The sequence below is a fragment of the Dipodomys ordii genome, unplaced genomic scaffold, assembly GCF_000151885.1.
Source record: "Dipodomys ordii isolate 6190 unplaced genomic scaffold, Dord_2.0 Scaffold11, whole genome shotgun sequence".
Lineage (NCBI taxonomy): Eukaryota > Metazoa > Chordata > Mammalia > Rodentia > Heteromyidae > Dipodomys > Dipodomys ordii.
The window spans coordinates 9370536-9397502 of NW_012267227.1; the positions used below are offsets into that span (position 1 = coordinate 9370536).

General features: G+C 37.3%; 1 protein-coding gene across 1 annotated transcript in view; it reads right to left on the reverse strand.

Moving 5' to 3' along the window:
• The window catches only part of Unc13c (unc-13 homolog C (C. elegans)), a 276186-nt gene extending 250389 nt beyond the window's left edge, over positions 1-25797 (reverse strand). Inside the window, exon 1 of the mRNA XM_013010022.1 lies at positions 22815-25797. Coding sequence (XP_012865476.1) covers positions 22815-25797 — 2983 coding nt within the window. The remainder of the gene's footprint in view (positions 1-22814) is intronic.
• Positions 25798-26967: the final 1170 nt, after the last annotated feature.

Here is a 26967-nt window from a genome sequence, read left to right on the forward strand (position 1 = left end):
TCTTCTAGTGATTTGCCAACTTAAGAGCACCAAAACCCAAGCAAGACCTTAGATATTTCCTATTCTCTTTTACCTCATTTCTGCAGATGTATAGGATAGCTTATTATGTAAGTATGCATATTTGTAGACATAAACTCTGAATATCCTACTGTGTTTGGGGAATTATTTAATACCTGATAGATAATACAGGCTAAATAGAATGTGCTTTCTTACATAATTTGTCACGGGGATGCCAAAACCCATGTATTATACAGCTTAGTTGAGAATGCTTCCATAGACATAATGCTCCCTGGACAGTAACTTCTTAGTAACTATTATTCTCTAATCATGCACTTTAACCTCATTATGGGATCAAAAAGGTAATGAGACAAACAGTTCAGTTCTCACAATTCTAATGTGCCTTCCTGCAATTTATTGACTACTACATTTGTAGCAATGTCTGTATTCCCTTGGAGGTTTATGAGATTCATACTCTATCATTTTTCAAAAAGAAAATTATATACTCAGTCTGGCTCTGCCTGTGATACTTAGAACAGCAAGCTCAGTTATATTCTTATACCTATGAGCAAAACCTACCCTTTCTCTCAACAGTGACTGACAGACTTTGTAACAGAGTTAGGCTTTGCCCTGACATGCAGTCTCTGTTGTAGCTACTTCATTATGCCACTCAAGAATTATGGAGGCCTCCGATAATGTATAAATGAATGGGCAAGATATGTTGCAAATAAAACTTTATTTACAAAAAGTCCCAAGCACAGCATAGTGGACCAGGAAGCCTCTAGCTATGGTCCTTCCTAGTTTCATTATTCCTACCATATCCAGCAATCACTCTTCATCTCTGCTTGAAGCAAATTAGATGATTTTTAACAGATCTTCAATTCCAAATACTTACATCTAAGTTCAATTATACTAACATTATCTTATTGTTGGTCAAGGCTTTAAGATGGACTCAAGGGGGTCTCTAAAAGGCCCCTTGCCCCTGAAAACTGTCGCCAATATAAATGACAGGAAGTGACAGGAAATTTGTTTCCCTTTGGAAACTGACTGCTTCTTGATAACTCCAATTTAAGCATCCTAGATTAAGCAAATACAAATATTGTGTTGCTCATCTAAAGTTTAAAACTACCTGGGAATTATTTGGTAATATATATTAGTCCAACTCCTTAATTTGGGAATGAAGTCTGTCTGTAGATTTTCATGTATACTGACATCATTGCCTCTCACATTGTCCTACCTCCATTGTTTCTCATAAGAACCCAACCCTTCATGCTAATCAGAAAAGGAAAAGAATGAGGTTCTGATACTTAGGAATTACCTAAGATCAGAAAGTTAGAGACCAGTAGGTCTCAATATCCACTACAAACTACAGATATTTATAAGTATTTACTTCATTTGTGAGTTATCAGTTTAGTATAGCATACACTCATGAAAATGTACCTGTTAAGATTATTGACTTCTCATTACAATTTTATGTACCTTGTACATTTTTATCTATTACATAAAATGACTGTACCTGTCACAGTATGACTTATTGATTGAAATCATTGTTTCTCCTCTGGAAGAAGGGTATTTTTTATAATCAATTGAAGAGAGTCAAATATTTAATGTCATAAAGACATTAATTAAACATGGCAATAAAGAATTCAAACTTAAATGTAGACTGCCCAAAAGACAACTTAATAGATAATAGTTGTTCTCCCAGGAGATAAAGCAAAAGATTAAAAGACATTTTTAACATGGTACTGATCTAAATGTTCAATAATGTTTATGGGAAGACAACCCAGTTTTTTCCTTGAAGTAACTGTAATTAAATGAGGGCACATAACTTTCAGATATATTCGACCTTAACTAAGAAAAATGGCCTAAATAGTGATAGCGAAAGAATTACTACTTCAATCATCTAAGAAACTCATTTATCTTGAAATATAGCCCCATAAACCAGGGCTTTAGGCCAAAACACCAAACAAGTCAAGCAGTAGATGGAATGAATGTTGTAGCACCCCATATTGGTATGGAAAAATCTATTCTGTTTAGAATGTAAATAACCAAATACAAGTTTCTATGTCCCCTTCCAATAGCGACCCTAAAAGTCTAGGCAATAAACGTGAATATTTCCATGGGAGAAGATCCTGCCACTTAGAAAACTATATAGGAAAGGAGTAACAAGTTAGACAAGATATGTAACCACTACCTTATTTATGTAACTGTAGCCCTTCTGTACATCCCCTTGATAATAAAATTTTTTTAAAAAATTCACTTTAAACCTCAAAGAATATATTGACTTGTTAAGTACATTAATTCTTCTTTTTCACCATTGAAAATATACATTTTTTTTCCAGGCCCATTGACTGTAGTAACTTAAGCAATAAAAGCCACAAAAAAGAATACTATGCAGGACAATCTGGTGGATACCTTCACATGGTCACAGACAGCCCCATTACTCCTTTCCCCCTCCTTCCTTAATTCTGAGTGCTCACAGTCCCTTCTGCCTTCACTTTGGGGTTCCATTCCTCCAATGCAGAAACAACATATCATCATGACCATCAACTTCCTAGAAAGTGTCTATAAAAAGTCCAATGTATGATCCCTTCTGAGATTCCCAAATCCCATGATAGGGAGTCTCAATTTTCTTTCTTTCTTTTCTTTTTTCTTGTCAGTTGTGGGGCTTGAACTCAGCCTGGGCACTGTCCTTCAGCTCTTCAGCTCAAAGCTAAGGCTTTACCACTTGAGCCACAGTGCCATTTCCAGTTTTCTGAGTAGTTTATTGGAGATAAGAGTCTCACAGGCTTTCCTGCCCTGGCTGGCTTTGAACCTGTGATCCTCAGATCTCAGCCTCCTGAGTAGCTAGGATTACAGGCATGGGTTACTTGCACATAAGTGTGCTGGTAATGCTGAACTGATATAGACTTCAGCAACTAAAAACATGAAGCACAAAATGGGCTGATTCTAAACAAATTTAAATCTCATATTTGCTAACAAAGGATTTAAAAAGCTTATCTTCAACTCACTGGAGAAATTCCCTATCAGAGCAGAAACCAACTAATAAAAGACACAATTTTATTCAGTACTTAATAGGTGCTAAATTATCTCCCCAAAAGGCAAGAAGAGCCTTAGATTTAACCTTAATGAAATTACTATTTATCATAGGATCCACAATATATTTCATTGACAATAACTACATAAATAAAATAAACTATTCCTAGAAGCTACTCTGGAATTGACTGTGATAATTGGCTTAAGAGTTTTAACTTTTATTTGCTTAAAAACTACCCAAGCAGTATTAAAGTCATAATTAAGAGATGATAAGGTAGCTCAAATCTCCAGAATTTTATACTGAGTATTCATTCCAGAAGCTAGTAACATATGTGGTATGGTTACTCATTCAAGAAAAAAAAATGAATTAAACTGTATTTGTTTTGGTTTCTCTAAGTCAGTTTTCTTAGTCATTTTGTGTTGCTCTAACAGAAAGCCACAGTCTGGGTGTGATTGAAAGAAAATAAATCTGTTTCTTATCATTCAAGAAGCAGAGAAGTCTAACTTAAAGATGCTGTCATCTGCTCAGGGCCTTTTTGCTGCATCTGGGACAAGGGGGTGGGGAAGCAACACATGGTCCAATAGAGCAGGATGTGCCAGCACAGTTTGCTCCCACTTTGTTCTTAAACCACTAATGCCATCATTGCTCACCACACATCTATTATCTCATCTAACCCTAAATATCTCTCAAAGGCCTCACCTCTCAACACAATCAACATATGAATTTGACAACTAATTTTCCACCTTGTGAACAACTGGAGACATATTCAAGCCAGTGCACAAGTAATGTAATTCTCCTCTTTGTTGGGAATCAATGTCATTAGTAAGTGTAGGAGAAATATGAAGATGTTCAATAACACCACTGTTTCTTCCTCAGCACACAGGAGGAATAAATGTGCCAATATCACTGGCATTAGCTTGGAGTCATGGACTAACTCTAAGCCAACATACTGGCCTGGTCCTTTAGAATTCATGTCCTTAAGAAAGTCCTGGGTTTCTCCTACTATCTGGAAATGGTGTCTGTATATTTATATATCTGCATTCTCATATCCTCACTTGAAGAAAGCCTCCCAATCAGCATTGAGCTATTACGTGGGCAAGGAGCAAATCCTTTTTGCGTTAAACCTCTAAGATTAGGGAGCTTTTTTCCCAAAATACTGTTCCAGCATGCCTCTGCCATCAAGAAAGAGGCATAATACCATTTACAATAAAAATAATGGAATCTGATTGGTGCATGTGAAGATATATGTACATATATGTATGCATATATGTATGCATTATGGAATATTACATGGACATAAAGATAAAATCATATCATTTTCAAGAACATAAATGGAATTGGAGAATATCATATGGAGCAAAACAAAACAAGCTCAAAGATTTAGATATGAGTTTTGCTCACAGATCTAAAAGACATATTCCTGGACAAGTACATATATACATATGTACATATACTTATATGCATATATATGTATATACATAGAACCTAGGTCTAACTAAGGGACTATTTGGGAAAGGGGGAAGGAAAAGTGAGTAATTTTGAAATATACCATAAGTATATGTGAAAACAGCATAAAGAATTTCAATGACAACTGTGTTTATTGCAGCATTATTTACCATAGCTAAGATATGGAACCAACCCAGTCGCCCCTTAGTAGATGAATGGATCAAGAAAATGTGGTATATATACACAGTGGAATTCTATGCCTCCATCAGAAAGAATGGCATTGCCCCATTTGTTAGGAAATGGAAAGGCTTGGAAAAAATTATATTAAGTGAAGTAAGCCAGGCCCAAAGAACATAGTTCCTATGGTTTCCCTTATTTGCAATTACTAGTATATGTCTGAGACAAGCAGAAACAGTCAGAGAAGTTGATGTTAGGTGAAATGAACCCCACGATAAGGACTCAAATGTTTTTTCTTTCTTGCAATTGTTTCACATATTTATAAGGTGATTTCTTTGTTGCTTTGTATGTCCCTCCCCCATGGTATAATCCCTGTTTTCACTGTATTTGATGTTGGTATAATTTGTGGAGGGGAAAGGAAAAATAAATTGTTTAAATAGGGACACAGACAGACCCATTGCAACAATGATATGTACAAGACGTTATGTCAAAAAACAAACTTTTCAACTTTGGCTGAGGGAAGAAGGGGACGGGAGGGCAGGGATGGTAAGGGGAAACAAAGGAGAAGGCAACAATGCTCGATAAAAAATGTACTCATTACCTTGTAACCCCTCTGTACAGTATTTTCACAATTAAAAAAAATCTAAAAACATAAAATAAAACAAAGGAGGGGGCAACAATGCTTGATAAGAAATGCTCTCATTACCCTGCCCATGTAATTGTAACCCCTCTGTACGGTATTCTCATAATAAAAAATAAATAAAAGAATCTCAATGAAAGCTGTTGATCATTAGAGAGATAAAAGACAAGGAAAGATAACCAGGCTACATTGAAGCGAGTAAGACTTGTGGGAGAGGATTGATTGGCTAACAGGCGGAATAAATGAGGATGACTATAGTCAAAGTAGATTGTTTGCATGCATGAAAGTAGAACAATAAAACTTGTTGAAATTGTAGGAAGAGAGCAATTAACCAAATAGGAAATTGATTAGCATAGAGTGTATGTATGTGGAAATGTCAGGAGGAACTTCTCCTTTGTATAACTAATGTGTTATAACAGGAAGAAAGAAAAAAGAGAAAGAAAGAGAGAGAAAACAGAAAGAGAGGAAGAGAAAGAGAAAAATAAGGAAGAACAGAGAAGAAAAGAGAAAGCAAGGAAAGAAGAAAATGAGGGAAAGAAAAGAAAGAAGAAAAGGGAGGGGCAGGAAAGAAGGAAGGGAGGGAGGGAGGGAAGGAAATAAGGGACAGAGGGAGGAGGAAGGAAGAGAAACAGGCTCAGGCCCAATATTCTGAGTCACCTTAGCGTGGTACATCACCCTAAAAAAATAAATTCAGGTCTAAAAGGGAACAGTGAAAAAAAGGTGAATAATGTGGGCTGGTGATAATAAAAAACAAAACAGAGGGCATGTGGGGGAACTGAGGGAACTAAGACAAAACAAACTGCAGAAGTCTGGGCAGAACTGAAGAGCATACTCTAGAGCTGGCATCCTTGTCTTCCCAGTAAAACAGGTCACTGCCAGGAAGTATATCTCTGAGGACTTTCATGACTATACTTGGTGTTTATCTCTTGCATCCATGCTAAAAGTGAGCTCCTGACTCTCCACACAAATTGAAATGCATACTGCAGAGCAGAGCTCGAAGACAGACTGTGCGGTCTGCATATCTAATGTGGAGACCTAGATATTAACTCAGAATTCCAAAAGTACCATGAAAACTGGAGTGAATGAATCTTCAATCTGAGCAGTTTTCTATAACAAAAGTATATTAGCTACCAATCTTGCACAGTGAATTTGTTCACATATTTCACTTTTCAAGTACTCTTATCTCTTTCCAATTTTGAGAACTAAACACAAGATTTTCTTCAAAAGTCTCAGTGAGGGCCAGTAATGGCAAATTCAGTACTCCAAGATTTTTGGCAAGCTTGTCTACAGAGATTGGAGCTCTTCAATTAAAGCCTGTTTCCTGACGGTAAATTGAACAGTGCCTCTCGTTGTTTCTATCTAACTGCACTTAACAAGATTTTAGGTGGTGATTCTTGATGGTAGATTGAACGCAGAGGAGCGAGAAGGATGGGAAATGAGGAAGGGAAGTGAGACATGTGAGTAAATATGGGTTTGGAAGATTTCCATTTTATTCTTTTGAATGAATGTTTGCTAGCAGCATCTCTTGGGAAATCAGCCACACTGCATTGTCTTGCATCTCCTACCTGCATATTCACTGAAACAGTGCAGATTTAGTCTCTGCTGATTTTAATTTAGGAGGATGGTGAAAGTCTGAACCACTGATTCTTTCAGCCTTGTACCGAGAGGAAAGATTTCATCATGGTATCCCCCTCTTAAGGGAAACACACATTTTCTCAAGCTTTAGGGTGTTGCATTTATTAGTTGTATTTTAGCAACTATTGATCAGGGGTGTGCAGAGTCAGTCATTCTCTTTCTGGGCAGCAATAATGAGAGAAACAAACATAGAATGATGACCCCTGAACAATTCTATGTACCTTGCCTTACCTTCACAGGTTAATCATTCTTTATGAGGAATTTCACCAATAGTTAAGACGCAAAAAGGCCATATAGCTGGTGAATTTAAAGGAAGGAGGAGAGACACTGTGACAAGGAGGGGGAATGTGAAATCATGTCCCTACAATTCCTTTCATTACTTGGTTGTGGAGGCAAGTCTCAGAAATTCATGGGTGACCCAAAACATTGGGCATTCTCTCTATGGAACTCCTAAATGCCCATTTTATCATCTGAAATTCTGTTTCAGATTCTCCAGCACAGGATTCACTCCAAGACAGAATCCTTTGTAAACTTTCCCTCCATGCTATTGAAATATATATGTAAATTTATTTATATATAAAATATATAGCTATACAACACATATGCACACACTATTTCCCTCTACTTAGACATCCTCTATTTATAAATTATAAAGAAAGCAACATTGAAGTAAATGAGGATACTAAAAAACAAATGACCACTATTCTTGGATGCAAAACAGTGGCTTCTCAAAGGGCTATTGAAATTAAAATGATAAAACATATGCTTGCTTTGACTTATGCTCAGTTCTGTCCCGCCCAAAGTGTTCTAAGCTTACCATCTTTCTCTACCACAGGAAGAAATCTGGGAAGTCCACATGCCTCCTACTCATCCCTGTGTCAGTCTTGCTTTGGAATCCCTTTTCCTAAACCAATGCTAGTAGTAGTATCTTCTTTAGGAGTATCAGCCAGATTTGAAGGAAAGTTAATTAAGCTAATTCACATTAAATGTATGACTAATCATCTCCCCACATACTCGTTAACCTACCCAGTAATGTTTCCTTATTAACTCTAACTGAAATTTCAGTTCGTATACAGAGAAGATATCTGGGGACAGAAAGGTAAGCACTCTCATCCAGAAAGTTGAAGATAAAAAACACATGTTTTTCTGTAGGATGGTAAGCCATTTCTTCTCACATCAACTTCCTAAGATCAGTGAGCCTCCTCAATCACTGCTTTGACTCTCAAAGTGTCTGTGGTAGTCTTTTACAATAAGCTAGTTCAGGACCTGTTTGTGTCCATTCTCAGTAAATCATCACATAAGTAGAGAGGGATGTGTCTCTTCCACACTCTCTTATCTCCACGATGAGAAGTTCTTCCCTTCTTTTCTCTACCCTCTTGCTCCTTCTGCTATCTGCCCCTTCAGTATGCCTAAAGGGGTTGATGCACCATTTTACTAATAAATGAGGTAATATTCCAAGATCTGAACTTGGACATGAGGATTAGAAACTTCCTAACAAGCTTTTATGGTGGACTTTGCATTCCAAAAATGCGTTAATCAGAGAGAGAAAGGGGTATAGATGTGATATAAATGGAATTTGGGCACTAATACAATTATGGATGCATTATGCATATATATATCCTGAAGTACAATTTTTCTTCCAGAAGCCTAAAATCAGAGAAAGTAATTGCTTAACATCTTTTTATTTTTTTATTTTATTGTGAAACTATCGTACAGAGGGGTTACAATTATATGAGCAAGGTAATGAGTTCATTTTTTATCAAGCATTGTTGCCTCCCCCTTTGTTTCCCCTTACCACCCCTGCCCTTCCATCCCCCCGCCACCTCCCCCCAGCCAAAGTTGTAAAGTTCGTTTTTCGACATAACGTCTTGTACATCTCATTGTTGCAATGGGTCTACCTGTATCCTTATTTAAACAATTTGTTTTTTTCCCTTCCCCTCCACAATTTACACTTAGTTCTCCAACAATCTGACCCTGAACTACAATCTGAGTGCAGTTAGTATATTTGAGAGAAAAGAACATATTGTGTATCTTCAATCACAGTTAATGAATACAGCTGACGAGTTTTTAATATAGAAAGGTAAATTTTATAGTTTGCAGATTATATTTCAATATGAATTTGTTAACAATACTCTGAATTAAAGCTAAAGCTATGGGTGGTACAAGACACAAAGAAAAATGATTTCTAAGAGTACCACCAGACCCATCCATCCAATCAGAGAGCTGAGAATATAGCAATGTAGCTATATGATCTACACAAGGCAGATGGAAAGAACAGGACTTACAACAGAGCCAAAATAAATCTTAAAGAAGAGCCAATAAAATCTTGAAGCTGCCCCAAACAGGACAGCTCCAGTGGTAACATTTACCACCAAGCTTGGGATTCATCAAAACAACCCACATCAATATATATTTGTGGCACCAACAGGAATATATGTCCCTTGACAAGAACCAACTGAAATCACCCTACATAGATGGTTGTTCAGAGACTCTTTTCCCATTCTTCTTTGTGCCTACCAAGATGACAAAAGAAGCTCAAAGTTGCTTAGAGAAGACATAACTAGCTCCCTTCCTGTGATTTCTACCCCAGACCAGCCTCAGAGTGAAAATTAATCTGCTGCTAAAAAGAAACTGGGAAGTCTAGACTTGGGTTTTAAAATTCAAAGCCCATTCACATTTAAGTAGCAAAACATGAAGTGGTATAATTTCCAGTATCAGCTGGTTTGTGAGTTCCAAAAACAGTCATGGTAAGTATTGCCCAAATCCTTTTGCTAGACAGTGTTCTCTCTGTGAAATTCACATGTTGTACAAGGCTGCTTCTAGTATAATGTAAATAAATTAGGAGAATTTTCCATGTCCAAAATAGACTGTGATGAAAAGATGCTTACCCATTTACTGTTTGAAAAAAAAAGAATTTCAAGACATAAGATGAATTCACCAAAGCTTATTCTAATACAGTTGTGATATGAACCAAACTTGCTCTCTAGCAAGCAAGCATGACATAAGCCTCTCTGTTAGAAAGAGGAGTAGCCATGTTCAGACTTTAATAAGTAGCCCTTAGTGAGATCCTTTATGTAAAAGATGTGGGTCACCTCACTTCACAACCAGCCAGAGTAGATGCTTGCTAAAGGCTAAGCCACTAAACAAATGAACATTTGAGTGTGTGCTTTGTCCTCCATATTTTATATTTGGGATTTGTATCTTTTCTCTGTCACACAGGAAATTCTAATTCTCAGTTGTATCCACATATTTAATCATTTGTCCAAATCTGCAGGTGTACTCGACTTGAAAAAGCGCTATTAAGATTGCACTGACCAACTTGCATTTTTTCACAAGTTTACAGTCTTTCCATGATGAATTTTCATTCATATTGCTGCTTTTGATTTCTGTACCCTTTGTCCTGTATATAAGTTTATCTGATTTGGGGAGGGGAAGGGAAGCACAGAAACAAACAGTGGGACAAAGGGTGAACCAATTCAGCAGTGAAACCCACTAGGCTCTATGCTGGAAATGAATTATATAACTTGTGGGGTGGGCGGGAGGAAATTAGGAAGGGAAAATCTGGGAAAGAATGAGGGAGTGGGTGATACTGTTCAAAAAGAAATGTACTGATTACCTGACTTATATAACTGTAACCCCTCTGTACATCACCTTTAGAGTTTAGCACAATGATAGGGACACAAGTGATTCTTTCTTGCTATTTATTTTTAACGTATTTATAATGTACTATGTGATTTTTTTGTTTCTTTTGTATGTTCTTCCCCCATAGTCTAATCCCTGCTTTCACTGTATTTGATTCTTGTGCCCTGCATCTTGTATATACATTTTTATAATTTGGGGAGGGGAAGAGAAATAACAAAATGCTTAAATAAGGATACAGGTTGACACATTGTAACAATGAGATGTACAAGACCTGACATTGAAAATGAACTTTACAACTTGGGGGGAGGGGGGGAGGGAAGGGATGGTAGGGGAAAAACAAAGGAGGAGGTAACAATGCTTGATAGGAAATGTACTCATTACCTTACTCATGTGACTGTAATCCCTCTGTATAGCAATTTTACAATAAAAACATATATTTAAAATTTTTTAAAATCTAAAAAACATTTTAAACTTTTCATTCAATGTTTTGTGGTCACATTAAAAAACATTTAGCAAATAGGAAAAAATATTCCAGAAATTATTTGACTGCAACATCTGGCTAGTGCAGAATTAATTTTTTTTTGGAATGCCAAGCCCCAGCTGAATCATGCAAAATGGAGATACAGAAGTCCAGGTTGTACAATATTACAGTCTCCTTAAATCTTCCCAACTAATCCTCTTCACTACTAACAACCTTATTCCCCCCCAGGACAGAAACACTTTAGCAAGGATGAGGTGCTAGAAATGTTCCCATCCCTGGAATTATGCCCAGTGACAGCTTCATTCAACAGATGACATCAAATCATTCATATGAAGCCAGATGTTACATGTGTACCTTATAGCACTTATTTTATAGCCTCTCTCAGTGCCTGCTTTCAGGTTCAAACTATTTGGGCAGTACCATTATCACTAGCCATGAGCTAGAGTTAATTCCCTTGCCAATTAGAAATACCCTGAGGAATTTTAAACCTCACTCCGAAGAGCAGCATGGAGGTCTTAGAAAAGTTTAGAAAAAGAGCTCCCCTAAATATTTGAGTCACCATTACTTCTGGTGCTTGAATTGGACCAGTAAGCAAGTTGGTCCACTTTTCCTGTGCTCTTACTCAATTTCCGTCAGAAACTATAGGCTAATTTAGAAACATAAGCCAAGTGAGAATTTAGCTCTTAAATGGATTTTAGGGAGATTAATGAAGTAAACACAAGTAATAATGAAATAAAATGCAAAATATAGGTAAGCAGACTCTAATTATTGAAGAAAATCTCCTACATTAAAAAATGAAGACATCACATAGAAAATGTCCGCAAAGCACATAATTTATGGATAATCAGACTAAATTATAGTGAACATTAAGTTGGAAAAAACACTTGCCTGTAATATAATAGACTAACATTGTTATGAAGTCAAGGAGAAAACACTATTAGAAAACACTTCATTTCTCAAAAGAGAAAGCACAAATGCAAAATATTTTCAAAAGGGAAAATATGAATATAAAGAGAAAATTTCAACTCCTGCAGTTCATAACTTCAAAATGCACATACAGTAAAAGTTCCATAAACTCACTTATCCATATAAAAAGGTCTCAACTTCACAATAACTAATAATGATGTAGTTATTGTCTATCCTGGTTACTCATTTAAGTAATTCAATCCTTGCAATGACCCTAAGGGGTAAACACTATTATTTTTTTATCATTCCTATTCAACAAATGAAGAAGGCAAAGCTCAGTTAAGCATTGCCTCAACTCATAAACTGATAAACGAGAAAGACAGAACTATTCTCTTGATCACTATCCACTGTTGCCTAGATTAAGGGGAATGGGATCGCATTTATTTATAAATTTATTCATGACTGGTTAGACCAAAGTTGTGAAACACAGCAATTTTTAGTGGTTGAAGAGATTTAATCTGAGGAGACCACCTTGAAAATGTTTAAAATGACTTATAAACAGAGGAACTCATGACTGCATTATATATAATTACCCTCTTCCCCTCAAAATCCCTAGAAAACAGTCTAAATGCCAAATGATAACAGAATGCTTTTGTTGTGATTTTTAGAGACAACATTTATTTGGCATTTAATAGCAAATGGTATTTAAGAGTTTTCATGAAATATGAAATGTACTCATTACCTTACTTATGTAACTGTAACCCCTCTGTACACTATTTTTACAATAAAAAACTTTAAAAAAAGTTTTCATGATATAGGAAATACTTAGAATGCTAAGTACCAGCAAGCCAACTAGACATACCAGCTCTGGTGGAATCTAAGTTTCCAGAGGAATAGACAGCCAGCCCATTAAGTAAACAGATTACACATAAATCAAAAGCAAAGTATGACTGAAAAGAGGAAGAGAAGAGCAGGGTGATAGAAATTAGGGATATTGTGGTAGTACAAGCAGCTGGCAAAATTAAGAAGAGGTAAGCTTCACAGATACAGGAAGATTTGACCAAAGATCTTAAGGAGGTAGATTTACTAAGTGAATACCAGAAGGAAGAGTGCTTTCGAAAGAGAGACGAGCTAAGGTACAGGCTCAATAGCAGATGCTAGAATACTACTCTATACACACCTGAAGAAAGTCTGCAAGAACACTCATGACTCGTTGCTGTTGGTGTTTATTTCCAGGCCATGGACCATGCTAAGCCAGTATATAGTATAAGCTTTAATGTCCCATAGAGCAGATTTCAGCAATCAGCTGAAGAACTGATGACTAAACACACTAAGCTATCTACCTATGCACAGGTAATTCAGAGGCATATTCTATACTTGCCTGAGGTCCTTATTAAAATTCAGATCATCAGTCAGGCACTGGTGGCTCATACCTATAATCCTAGCTACTCAGAAGACTGAGATCTAAGGATCATAATTTGAAGGTAGTCCAGGTAGGAAAGTCTATGAGCTCTTATCTCCAATTAACCACCAAAAAGCCAGAAATGGAGCTGGGGTTCAAGTGATAGAACACTAGCCTTAAGCAAAAAAAAAAAAAAAAAGCCCAGGGACAGTGTCTAAGCCCTAAGTTCAAGGGATGGAGGGAGAAAAAAGGAAAAAAAAAACAACTGGGAGAAAATGAGGGAAGAGGTGCACACTGTTCAAAAAGAAATGTACTCATTACCTTACTTATGTAACTGTAACCCCTCTGTACATAACCTTTACAATAAAAATTAAATAACTTTTTAAAAAAATCAGGCTGTCTAGCATAAGGCCTGAACTTGTCTTTTAAACATATTCCTAGGCAACACCAAAGTAACTGGTCTACAGGTTACACTGGAAGTTGCAGGGATGTATTTTATTCAGTGGAATTGGGTTGACTTGCCAAAAGCATCGATATCTTTTATTAACTTCCTTGCATTCCTGACTCATTTCCTCCCTCCCACACAGTGCTTCCTAGCATTTTAACATAAACTCGTGTTCTCTTGGTCTTTGGGCCTGTTTGGATGAGCCCTAAACATAGGAGTATGTCTGGTGAGTTAGAGGGGTACAGATTTTATTCAGCTGATTGGAGCAGAATGAGCAGACTCAGTCGTAGAAAATAGTAAAAGAGGGTAGAAAGGCAGTAGAGAAAAACTGTGAGTCTACTGGAAGGACTTGGGTTGGCTCTCAGAGCAAAACAAGGGGCGATGACAGTCTGATGGTTGGGGTTCAAGGGTAGAGCAGAGAGGGCAGAAACATAGGGCAGAGAAGATGGAAGAAGATGATGAAGGAATATGGAGAAGGGCTTGGAAAGGAGTCAAGTGAGTGAATATGCAAGAAGTACATAATGCCATTAAAATGAGGCAAATTACTCAGTACTAAGTAGAAAAAAAAAGTTTAAGAAATGCATACTTAGGGGAGGAAGCTAAAGGTTTAACTCCTCTAAACAACTAATGTACTGTTTGCTAAATTAAATACCAGGAAGTGGAAATGTTTGTTTTTATTTTGGGTGGGGGAACAAAGTGGAGACACAAGAATGGAGGGAGGGCTGGGCGCTGGTGGCTCGCACCTGTAATTCTAACTACTCAGGAGGCTGAGATCTGAGGGTCACAGGTTCAAAGCCAGCCCAGGCAGGAAAGTCCATGACACTCTTATCTCCAATAAACCACTTAGAAAACCGGAAGTGGCACTGTGTCTCAAGTGGTAGAGTGCTTGCCTTGAACTGAAGAGCTGAGGGACAGCGCCCAGGCCCAGAGTTCAAGCTCCACAACTGACCCCCCCCAAAAAAACAAAGAAAAGAAAGAAAGGAGGGAGGAAGGCTGAGCAAACATAGTCATTATATTCAATGTACATTATGTAAAAAAAATGTCAGGGACAGGAAAAGGAAAATGGAGGGGAAATGAAGGAAGGGTGACACTCACCAAGAAGTACTCACTAAAACCTAGAGGAATTGGAACCCCTCTGGACAACTACATAGTAACCATAACCATAATAATAATAAAAATAATAAAGAATTGGTTCCTGAAACCAGTCTTAGGAAACTGGAATCCAATTATGCCCAAAATCAACAGTAACAATGTCTGTGTGGAGAAATTCTAAATAGTTGTTATTTTTCCTGATTCTCATGAGCTCAACTGCAGTGTTTTGCCTGTGGAGTCAAAGACCCAAGGGATACAGAGCATCCAATGACTTGTCATTCTATCTCATTGTGGCCCTGACAGTTGGGAACAATAGAAAAAGAGTAAAAGCTCTTGACAACTCAAATGAGGCAATAAAGTTAAACGAGATTTCAAAAGTATTGCGTGAGGGAAATTGATGAAATGGAAATGTGTCTTGAGCCAGAGGAGGAAACATTTAATTGTATTAAGAAAATCAAATAAGTACAAACCCTGATTAAGTTTAAAACTACAAATTTAAACATAATTACTTGACTGGGACTTTTTTTTGATGTTACTAGGATTTGAACTCTGGGCCTTGATGCTTGCTAAGTAGATACTGTAACACTTGAGCCACTGCTCCAACATGGATACAATGAGATGATATTAAGACTAAGTGAATTAAGAAGACACTGAAAAGTAGATACTGTATGATTTTATCTATATGTGAAATATATATATATTTAAACTTATTCTATTTTTATATTTTCTTCATCCTGGGGCTCGAACTCAGGGCCTGGGTGCTGTCCCTGAGCCTTTTTTGTGTTCAAGGCTAGCTCTCTACCACTTGAGCCACACTGCCACTCCTGGCTTTTTCTGTGTAGTTTATTAGAGATTAAGAGTCTCACAGACTTTAGAGCTAGGGCCTGCTTCAAACTGAAATCCTCAGTTCTCAGCCTCCAGAGTAGCTAGGGTTATCAGCATGAGCTATTGGACCTGGCTATATGTGGAATTATAAAAAATGTCAATCCTAGCCTGGTGCTGGTGGCTCATGTCTATAATCTTAGCTACTCAGAAGGCTGAGATCTAAAGATTGAGGTTTGAAGGCCAGCCACAGTGGACAAATCTGCAAGATTCTTATCTCCATTTGACCAGCAAAGAAAGCTGAAAGCAGAGGTATGGTTCAGGTAGTCAGGTGCCAGCCTTGAACAGAAGTCAAGTGAGAGCAAGAGGCCTTGCGTTCAAACCCCAGTTCGACACAAAAAAAAAAAAAATGTCAATCTTATAGAAGCAGAGAGCAGGAAGATGGTAACCAAAGGCTAAGGAGAAGAAGGAAGAAGAGGAGGTAAAGGGAAGATAACTATCAAAAAGCATCAAATTTCAATTAACCTGGAGGAAGAGCTTAGAGTGATCTATTATTGCACTTCATGGCATCCATAGTGAATGATAAATACTGTAAATTCCAAATTCCCTAAAGGCATGTATTTTCAATATTCTTATCACAAAAGATAAATTGAGGAGGTAAACAAAGTGTTCATTAGCTTGACTGAATCCACCTACACCATATATATATGTATATATATACATATATATGGATCAAAGCCAAACACTACACCTCATTATCATTATCATCAAAGAGAAATCTGAAAAGAGACAATTACTTTACATTATAGGCAATTGCAGAGTATTAAAAAGCAACAATACTAGGTCAAAAAATTACTGCTATGTACTACACCATAGTGAATCATTTTGCAAATGAGTTGACTTCTACTGTTATCAGTACCTTTATACTCAGCTTCAAGGAAGATTCTTGGGAAACTCAAGACAGACAGATGACATGGAGAGAGACAGAGAGAAGGAGATAGAGAGTTGGTAGACAGGCTGTAGGCAGGCAGGCAGGCAGGTAAAGATGTAGATAGAGACAGAAAAAAGAGAGACAGTAAAGTAAGCCAGGCCCAAAGAAACAAAGGTTGCATGGTTTCCTTCATTTGTGGAAGATAGAATGTACCTATAATCTATAAGTAAACATGTTGGCTGGTTACAAATGAATTACCTTAAGTACAATAGACTCTTTGGAGAACTCAAATAGTATAATCCTTAATTTTTAATACATTTTTATTGTAAAAATACTGTACAGAGGGGTTAACAGTTACATGAGCAAGGTAATAAGTATATTTCCTATCAAGCATTGTTACCTCCTCCTTTGTTTTTTCCCCTATCATCCCTTCCCTCCCACCTCCACAACTAGTATACTCTTTTAGAAAGACTAGGTCAAAGCTCCAAAAAAATCAACACCAGGAAGTGGGTCCATCCACAGTGGAGGAGTTTAATGGGAGAGGGGTGAGGAGAATGCAATCAGAATCCATTGTATATACCCGTAAAAGTAAGAAAAGTAAGGGAAGGGGTGGGTGAAAGCGGGGTGGGGGAGGGAGAATGTTGAAGAGGTGACACTGATTAAGATGCATTGTATTCATAATCTGCTTTGTTGAATGGCACCTCCATTGTACAACTACTTAAATATAACTTTAAAAATTATATTTTATTGTTAAAGATACTGTACAGAGGGGTTACAGTTACATGAGTAAGGTAATGAGTACATTTCCTATCGGGCATTGTTACCCCTCCTTTGTTTTTCCCCTGCCATCCCTTCCCTACCCACCTCCCCAACTCCTTCCCCCACCCCAGCCAAGCAGTAAAGTTTGTTTTTAAAGAGACTGAATGGAAGAGGGTTAGAATAAGTGTCCCTCTCCTGATACCTACCACACTTTCAACTTCACTGAGTTCCGCTTTTTTTATATTACATATGTAATTGAGAACATACAGTGCTTGTCTTTTTGTGTTTGGTTTCTTCACCTAACATAATGATCACCAGTTCTAGCCATCTTGTCAAAAAGACAGGGTTTCATTCTGTTTTATGGCTGAAAAACTTACTCTCCTGTGGAGCACATTCTTTTTGTCCATCCATCAGTCCATAGACACTTAGTTGGTTTCCAGTTCTTGGCTGAAGTGAACACAGAAGAGCAGATACCTCTTCCACACACTGCATTTTACTCTGCACTTTAGACTTGTTTTCACAATGTTTTTAATTGTGCATGGTAGTGTTTGTTGTTTTATTACAAGAATGTATGTTATTATATCACTAATTCATACAAGTCTGCATACATACCTCTGGCTCCAGTGTTTAGTAATGTGGTTATTTTATTTTACTTATTTATTTATTTTTTATTTTTATTTTTTGGGTCCAGTCGTGGGGCCTGAACTCTGGGCCTGGGCGCTGCCCCTCAGCTCTTCAGCTCAAGGCTAGCACTCTACCGCTGAGCCACAGCGCCACTTCCGGCTTTTTTTCTTTTTGCTTATGTGGTGCTGAGAATCAAACCCAGGGCCTTGAGCATGCAAGGCAAGCACTCTACTACTGAGCCACCTTCCCAGCCCAATGTGGTTATTTTAAACCACCACCAAAGGAATGAGTATGACAAAAGCTCCCCAGATCATTCTAACAACCAGCCAGCCTGGGGACCTCTGGATATAACATACCAAAGTATCAATTTCATGAACTTTTATGCATTCAAATTTTATATCGTATGTGGAAGCTAAAATAATCTAGCTAAATAGAAGCCAAAATAATCTAGCACAGCCCTATGAACATTTAGAAAACAAAATGTATACCATGATAAAAAAAATAAGTAATCATGTTATCAATATCATAGTTTCTTAAAGAACAAGATTCTCATTTTCCTATTAGGAAAATGAAGCCAAACTGACTTCAGGCTTTCATTCCAAGCAAGATGTATTCACCCTTCAAATATACCATTCTCAAGCAAGTGCAGGACTACAATTATTGAGCCCTACAAACTCTTAAAATTTGAAGTAGAAAGACCAATAGCAAACTATTTTGTATCAAATTCTCACTGTCCCTGAAGATGTAGTTTCTCTTATATTAGTGTTGTTGGCTCATGAAAGACCTTGAGTATGACATAAACCTGATGGCTGATTCTCTTCTCCACTTTTATGTCTTTTTACAAGTTGAATATAAAGCAGACTTTGAAGTACAGAAGCAAAGTGCTATTCTACATAACCAAAATAATAATCCATTTAATTCTGGAGGCACTCCTTATTAGGTGTGTGATATTGAGTAGTTTCTTATGAATAACTTTCCTGACCAGTAAGTAAAGTAGGACAATAATGGAAATGAATTCATAGTGACACCATGAACAGCAAAAGAAGGAAAACAGGTAAATTGCCTAAGAAGTACCTGGAATACAGTAAGGCTGAATTCTAAGCTTGTATCTCTAACCATGTTTGTAAGGGCTCTGAAGATAAAATCATATAGCAAGCATAGGCAAATGCAGTGATGATATTCAATGTATGCATGTGAAAATGGAACTATGTAAACCAAAGGCATGGGGTGGGGAGAGATGGGGTAAAATGATGAAAGGGGTAACATCGATCAAGATGCAGTGTGCTTGTAAACTGCCATGTTTAATTGAAACTCTCTGTACAAAAATAATTTCAAAATAAAACTTAAAAGATGCATTGTACTCTCAATCTGACATGTTGACTTGAAATCCCTTTGTACACTACTTAAGGATAAAAATAATTAAAAGCATCAAAATTGATTAAATGAAAAAGTCATAGCCTTAGCCATTAAACAGCTTATATTTGCCTTTGGATTTTAACTTTGAAACTTCTACTTTTTATTTATTCTTCTTTCTTCCTTCCCTCAAGCCCTTATCTGACATAGAGGAACTCAAAGCCAACTCTGCATAAAAACAGGAGTGGTATAGGCAAAAGATAATAATAAGTAAGAGCTCTGATCTTCCAATGTGCAGTTTTGAAGCGAAAATGAGAAATGCACATAAGAAGCAGATACACAAGAATTTAGAGTAGGCAATAGTTAATTCTAGTTTTTGTCTGTATGGACGTAAAAGATCAGATAGTCGCATTATCCTGCCCATGTAATTGTAACCCCTCTGTACAGTATGTTCACAAATAAAATAAAACTAAATTTAAAAAAAAGATCAGATAGTCCCTAGTAAGATGCTGAGTTTGGATCATTTACATAAATGGGGCCAACTCAGAAAGGCCCAGCAACAAAGACAACATTGACATCATGGGGAAGTTTCTGGCCACACACACTCCAAAATATCTTACTCTACCGAAGATTCTTGAAAATATTATCACCAAATATCTACATCTCAGGTGTAGATTCTCAAAAATATTATCACCAAATATCCATCTCTCACCAGGACCTGAAGACAGCATTGAAACAATTCAAATGCCCAAGCTTGTGTTATAGAAAAGTATGTCAGCACTGAAACAGCACCCTATATAGAGGTTTATAGCAAGGTGCTAATGGTTGAATTTGTGTAGGTTAGTAATGAAGAAAATATGGCATGGCTACCTCACTATGACTGAGCAGCCAAGGAGAGAAAAACCTGTTGGCATCTGTCCAATGCCCAGTAAGCAGATGGCCTTGGGCATTAAACCATCATGACAATTGGCACCTCACAGGGATGCTCTGAGCAGGGAAAAGGCCTGGAAAACATCCTTCCTTGGCTGGCCTTCCTTCAGAAGCATATTGGTAGCACAGGAAGGAGAAACTGCCTGCCTGCTGCAAGGAAGAGTGAAATGGCCTTTAAAATCTAGGCTACTGCAGCCTCCTGGGTAGTCAATCTGGTGCCTTTCAGCATCCAGAGAGGATCTTGAAGATGTGTGTGCTGATTTCCTCTAGGACAGGGGAATATATCTGACAGATTTCATTCAAAGTCAGCTCAGAGAATGACAGCAAGCCATGTTCCAAGATGATTGTTGATAGAATCTGAGTTCTCTGTAGCTAAGCTTTGAATGCCAGGTATATGGAACAAGATTGTTTTCTCTGATTTAGAATTCTTATGTTGGCAAATAGATAGCTAAGTGTCTATCTGTGTTCCAAGAAGTGCCACTAGACATTTAAGTGGCACTTGTATTGCATAGAAGCTTGCTAACTTAGAATTTTATTTTTAATTTAGTTTGTATATGAATTTTATGTATATTAAAAGCACACAATATGAAAACTATTAGGCAAAGTCTGAATAATATCCTATTATTTATCTATATCATAGTTTCTTTCTTAAACATTGAAGATCCATTCTCTTGAAGTTTTTATCTCATCCTATTTATGATATTCCCTAATGTTCCCTAACCAATTCAAACTCCTATTATCTCGCTCCTCTCTCCCTTCCCTCTTCTCTCTCACATGCACACAGAGTTGTGTTTTGTCTCTCTTTGAACAGACTTCTCTATATCAACTACAAATATAACACAATGCTAAATTTTTTGTTTCTACCACAATAAATTACCATCTGAGTCATAATAAGGACTTCTACTCCACATTACAAATTATCTAAAAAAGTATTAATGTAAATTATTTACAACATTTGACTACTTTGCATTTTCAAATCAGTCTTAAGTAGAGATAAGAATTATTCACACTCTGAAGCCGGGCGCTGGTGGCTCACGCCTGTAATCCTAGCTACTCAGGAGGCTGAGATCTGAGGATCGCAGTTCAAAGCCAGCCCAGGTAGGAGAGCCGGTGAGACTCGTATCTCCAATAAACCACCAGAAAACCGGAAGTGGCGCTGTAGCTCAAGTGGTAGAGCGCTCGCCTTGAGCTGAAGAGCTGAGGGACAGCGCCCAGGCCCAGAGTTCAAGCCCCACGCTGACCAAAAAATAAAATAAAATAAAATAAAAAAGAATTATTCACACTCTGAATAAAACTATCAGTCACAATGACTGAATTCTATAGAGTGTGTTGCTTTACATAGATGGATTTTTAGAGTGAGGAAATCACATTGTTATTTAATTCTCTTAGGGCTTGGAATGATTGAACAGTAAAGGTATTTGATTATTCAATTATTAATCTTTATCAATAAAAAATGGTGTTTTTTTTAAAAAAAAGGTCTAATCACAATTTGGCAAAGACAAGCAACAATCAGCTACTGACTACATAAACTATTCTATTCTATAATTTGAGCAGATATCACTAATGACAAGAATCTATCTTTATGAAACATTATATAAATATTTCAAGCAAAGATGAAACTGCTATAGTTGGGAAAACATTAATAAAATTTAGTTCATTTAAAAAAGAGATTATAATAATCCCTAAAATATAAAGTAATAAAAATATAAATCAATGTTAAGATATTTAGATGAGTATATATGAGGTTAGGTTGATGAAAACAAACATTAATAAACTCAGAAATATTGATGAATACAAACATTAATAACTCAAATTGTTATGCATAGGTACCAAATTTTTTATCCAAAATTAAGAATTGTTACATAAAATATTCTTCCTACTCCACTCTTCAAGAGGCAACTCTCTTCTTAGCCCCCTTACTAATTCATCCTCAATGACTCTTGACCATTCAGCCATGATCTGGGGTCTTGAATGTATTATTCTCCCACAATGCATCAGGAGGAGATAAAAAAGTTCATGGTCATTCATGAGACCATGATTGGTGGGGTTAAATATAAGTGTCCATCCTTTCAAAGTGTCCATCCTTTCAAAGTTAGGATTAACTATACCTTTCTTCTCACTCCTATGAAAGAACCTAATGGAACTGAGGAGCAGACCCCAGACTATGGCTGAAGGGGCTATCTTTTGATTTCACTATTTTTTTTCCTTGACAACCAATGCCACAGAATTGCTTAACATGAACTATGGTGTGTGCCTAAACTTAGCACAGTGGGGCAAAATGGGGGCCCATTTCAATATGACCTGTCTGAAATATGGTTGGATTTAACATCATAGAGCCCAACTTGTTGGGAAAACTGAATTTAAAAAAAAAAACAAATTCCTTGCATTAAATTCTCCCAAAGAAATACAGAATATTCTCTTAAATAACACTACTCAATGTTAAAACATGATTAACTTATAATGTAGTATTTAAATATAAATTTAAATGTAAGTACCTCCAGCCAGGATTTTCTCTTCTAATTCTGCCATTTGCTTCTTATAGGCCTTTAAAGCTGCTTCTTTAAAAGAGGGGCGGATTCTCTTTGGCTTTGCAATTTCCACAGGTGATGGTTCGGGGATGTTTTGGTTTTCATCTTCTCCTATCTCCATTTCTACTGATGATTCATTTAAGGGTTCCAATTCCCCTTCACTCACCACATCATCTGGCTGCCCTTCATACCCCTCATCTTGTGGGGTTTCATAAGGTGTTTCATAGGAAGGGTGGTCATATTCCTGCATTTGTTCATCTGCTTCTGTAATACTAGTCCTGTTTTCTAGCTTAGCAAGGACTTGCTCCATCACTTCAACGTAATCTGTTTCGTTATCAGCCACAGGTTCACTATAGTCTTCCTCTTCCTCAGCTTTGTAATAATAGGGTTCTGTGTAGACATCAGAGTCAAGGGTTGTACTTGACTCATTTGCAGTTGATTGAGATAATGTCCGAAATCTGCCCATTAAGGAAGAGCCACTGTCCTCATACCCACTAAGACTCTGTGTGCTTTTATTCCATACCACTTCCAAAGCTGATTTAGCCCTCTGGAGTGTAGATCCAAATTTTGGGAAGCTGAATGTCTTATCAGAAAGGTCAATGCTTAATCGACTATGCCAAGATTTGGGTGGGGCATCCTCTGAGTCATCGCTTTGCAGTTCACTTTGACTTCGATACATCATGGGTAACTGGCCCTGGTTTTGGTACAGTTCATTAGAATTCCCTTCCTGAGAAGAATCATACTGGCCAACCCATTGGCCCTGTGGTTCATTATCCAATCCAGGGCATGGAGATGAGTTATCATCTTGGGTTAAATCGTAGCTTTCAGAGTCATCTTGTAGGTCACTGTGGTACTTTCCCATGTCATCTAGTTCTTTATTGAGGACATCTAGCTGTTGGTCAGATAGACTGTTTGTGTCATAGTCCAAAGCTTCCTGTGTGGATGAATCTAAGCCCAAATTGGCCCCTTGCTCTACTTGATTCCATTCTTTCCATGGAGAAAGATCCTCATGTAGGGAGAGCTGAGAATCAGTAAAGTGACTTCGGTCTCCAGATGCACATGCCATGCTATTGCTCATTCCACTATCCACAGTCTCTGTATTCTCCATTTCACTCTGTACTTGGATGCCTTGAGGACTCCCATCAAACCGCTGGTCATATAAGGTGGGTGTGCCTTCCTGTTTCCGCTGCCAGAGTTCCCGGTCTGAAGATGACAAGAGGGAACTCCCATTAGTTCTAGTAAAATATTGGTTTTCTGAAAAATCTTCTGAGTACGATTGGCACAATTTGGAAAAGTCTGATTCAGAACGACTAAGTTTCGCAGTGAAAAAATCACTCTGTGAGTGCCAGAGAGGTGTCGCCTCCACATATTGGGGTGTGGTTTGCTTTCCCAAATCACTTGATTGTGGCAACTGGGAGGACACTTTAGCACGATCTGATTTATTTGAAACTCTGCTGTTATTAGCACTTTTATTCTTAGATCTAGCACTGTGTGATTTTGAGCTTGACTTAGAAGTACTCCCCTTTGTGGGAAGCTCTGCCTTGGAAAGCACAGCATAAGTGTTTCGATTGAGGTCAGAGTCTAGCTCTCCATCACTGTCTTCTGGTGACTGCCAACTGTTCTTCTTGATTTTGGGCTCTGGAGTAGACAACTTCATGTCCATGCTCTCATAGGTCTGGGAAGATGGTATGCCTTTCTCTTTTCTTTCTCTGATATCGTAAGTCAGAATGTCTGTAGAGATTCCAATGCCAGTTCCTTTGAGTTTATAGGATTTTTTTAAGACAGAATCCCTTTGTTGAGGAGTTTCAAAGTACACAAGTATAGGTCGAGGTTTTGCATTAGGGCAGTCCCTCTGGTGTCCTATCCTCTGAGCAAATTCAATTTTAATAGCATTTGGTGCATCTGAAAAACCCATTTTATCTATTAAAATATGGTACACCACACTTTCTACATATTCGAATCTTTCTTCCGGCACATTTAAAAATCTCAGGCTTGTCTTGCTACCCGTATGACTTAGGTGTTTAATATAATCATGGATATCTCTAGTTTCTCTCCGAGACTGAACAAACCCAGTGCGTAACTGTTCAATTTCACTTTGTACAACCTCCACACTACTGGAGATCTCATCAATGGAGTGCTTAAGAGCGTTGACATGCCCACGGAGTTCAGAAAGTTCTGTTTCAATCTGACTTATTCCCTGAAGTTCCTTAAATATCATTTCCATGACATCATGTGTTTGGCTAATGCAGCCTGAGGAGCTGAACCCAGGCTCCAGAGAATTGGCCTTTGGGTTTCGGGCTGTCCTATCCAAAGACTTGCTTCTTATCCCCCAAGTTTTCTTCATGGTGCTCAACTCTGAATCTGAGGAGACACATTCTTGGCTTTTCTTCCATTTTCTCAGCTTTCGTAAAGCTCCTAGTTTTAAGCTATGTAGAGTGCGTTCTCCATCAGAGCTGCCCTCGGAAGGAGCCAGGCTGCTTGAACTCTTTCTGTTGCGTCTAACAGGCATGGTGTGTGTTGACTGTTCCTGGTTTTCGGTACTGCTCCTTAGTTCATTTAATGATTCTGAGTAGGAACTCTCAATGGAAGATAGCTCTTGAGGCAGATCTTCATTATCACTGCTGGTTATATTAGTATTCTTCTGCAGGCCATTGGCAATAGCTACTCGATAACTGAATGTAGGAGAGAGGGAAAAGTCTCTGTTAGCGTCTTCTTCTTCAATAGATAAGTTGCGAGCAGATGAACACTTTGCAATTTTCTTTACAGTGCTTTTCAAAGTATTAGAAAATTTGGGGGGTTTGGTCTGACCAGCAGTGGGAAAATCTTGATTCTTTTTCTGCTGCTGATTCTCTTTTTTTTTGGTTGTATTTCCCAATTTCTTTGTAAACATTCCTTTGTAAAGCTTATGGATATAAGGTAAAATCAAGCTCTTGAAAAGATTAGCCACCATGGAGAGCAATTAGTGCTAACTTTTCTACCCCAAAGAAGTAAACAAGCAATCAGCATGGAAAGCTGTAAATCCAAGGCAGACATCACTGTTCAGATGTTCTGGGAATCGCTGGAAATAGCAGGAAAGGCCACAACGTCAATGTCCTGTGGAAATCAGAGGCAGAACTCCATTTATGAAAGATTTTCTCTCTTGGAGGAGAGGATCTGTGAATCTCTCTCATTTCCACATAACTTCCTGTAGAGTCTGAAAAGGGACAAATATTGAAATAAGTGTCAGAATTTAATTCACTATCCAATTTCTAATATTTTAAAAGGTATTCATGACATCAAATATGTGAAAAATTGCAGAGATGGCAGAGAAATATCTGGATTTAAATACATATTACCTATTATAAATTATGCCTTTTAAAAAACATTGGTGGATGAGCATGATTGAAATGCTAAAACAAAAAGGTAATGACTCTTACTTAAATAACATTGATAAAATGGCAACTTAAATAGAGATATCAACTTTACAATGTCATTTCTACTTTATTTCCTTTCCTAAAGTCATATGTACTTAGAGAAACATAAGGATTTAAATATATTTTCCCTTAGATTTTAAAATTCACCAAATTTACATTATCCACATATGCAATATTTTTCTAATTCAAGTAATCTCTTATTTCTCTATCTGTTCAATTATTGAATTTTTAAATTATTAATAAAAATATATAGCATATATGATAAATGGATACCAAAGGAAGCTAGATATGTAGACATCAAATTTGTCAAGGGAATACCATATATTGAAAATAATTTAAAGCTACGCCAACTTATACATTGTAAAAATGAGTAGAAAAAAGCAACATGTATTTGCAACTGTAGATAATACATGCATTTTTTAAAAATCTGTGGCTTGAGATAAAGGCCTTGCGGAAGATGATTGAAAATCCCTGAGGGTTAGGACCATGACTGGAGATGGGTTCTCAAATCATGAAAAGGCACAGATAGAATAAGCATACAGACACCAAGAACCTGTTGACTAGAGGTCATTCTTTGATTTAGTGTTTTGAAGTGCAAGTTTCTTCATATCTTGTGGTAGCTACTTTCTTGAATTCTCTGAAGGAAAATAAGTTACTTTTACTGCTAGCATAGTGCTCTGTATACGGTAGGCACTCACAGTTTACTG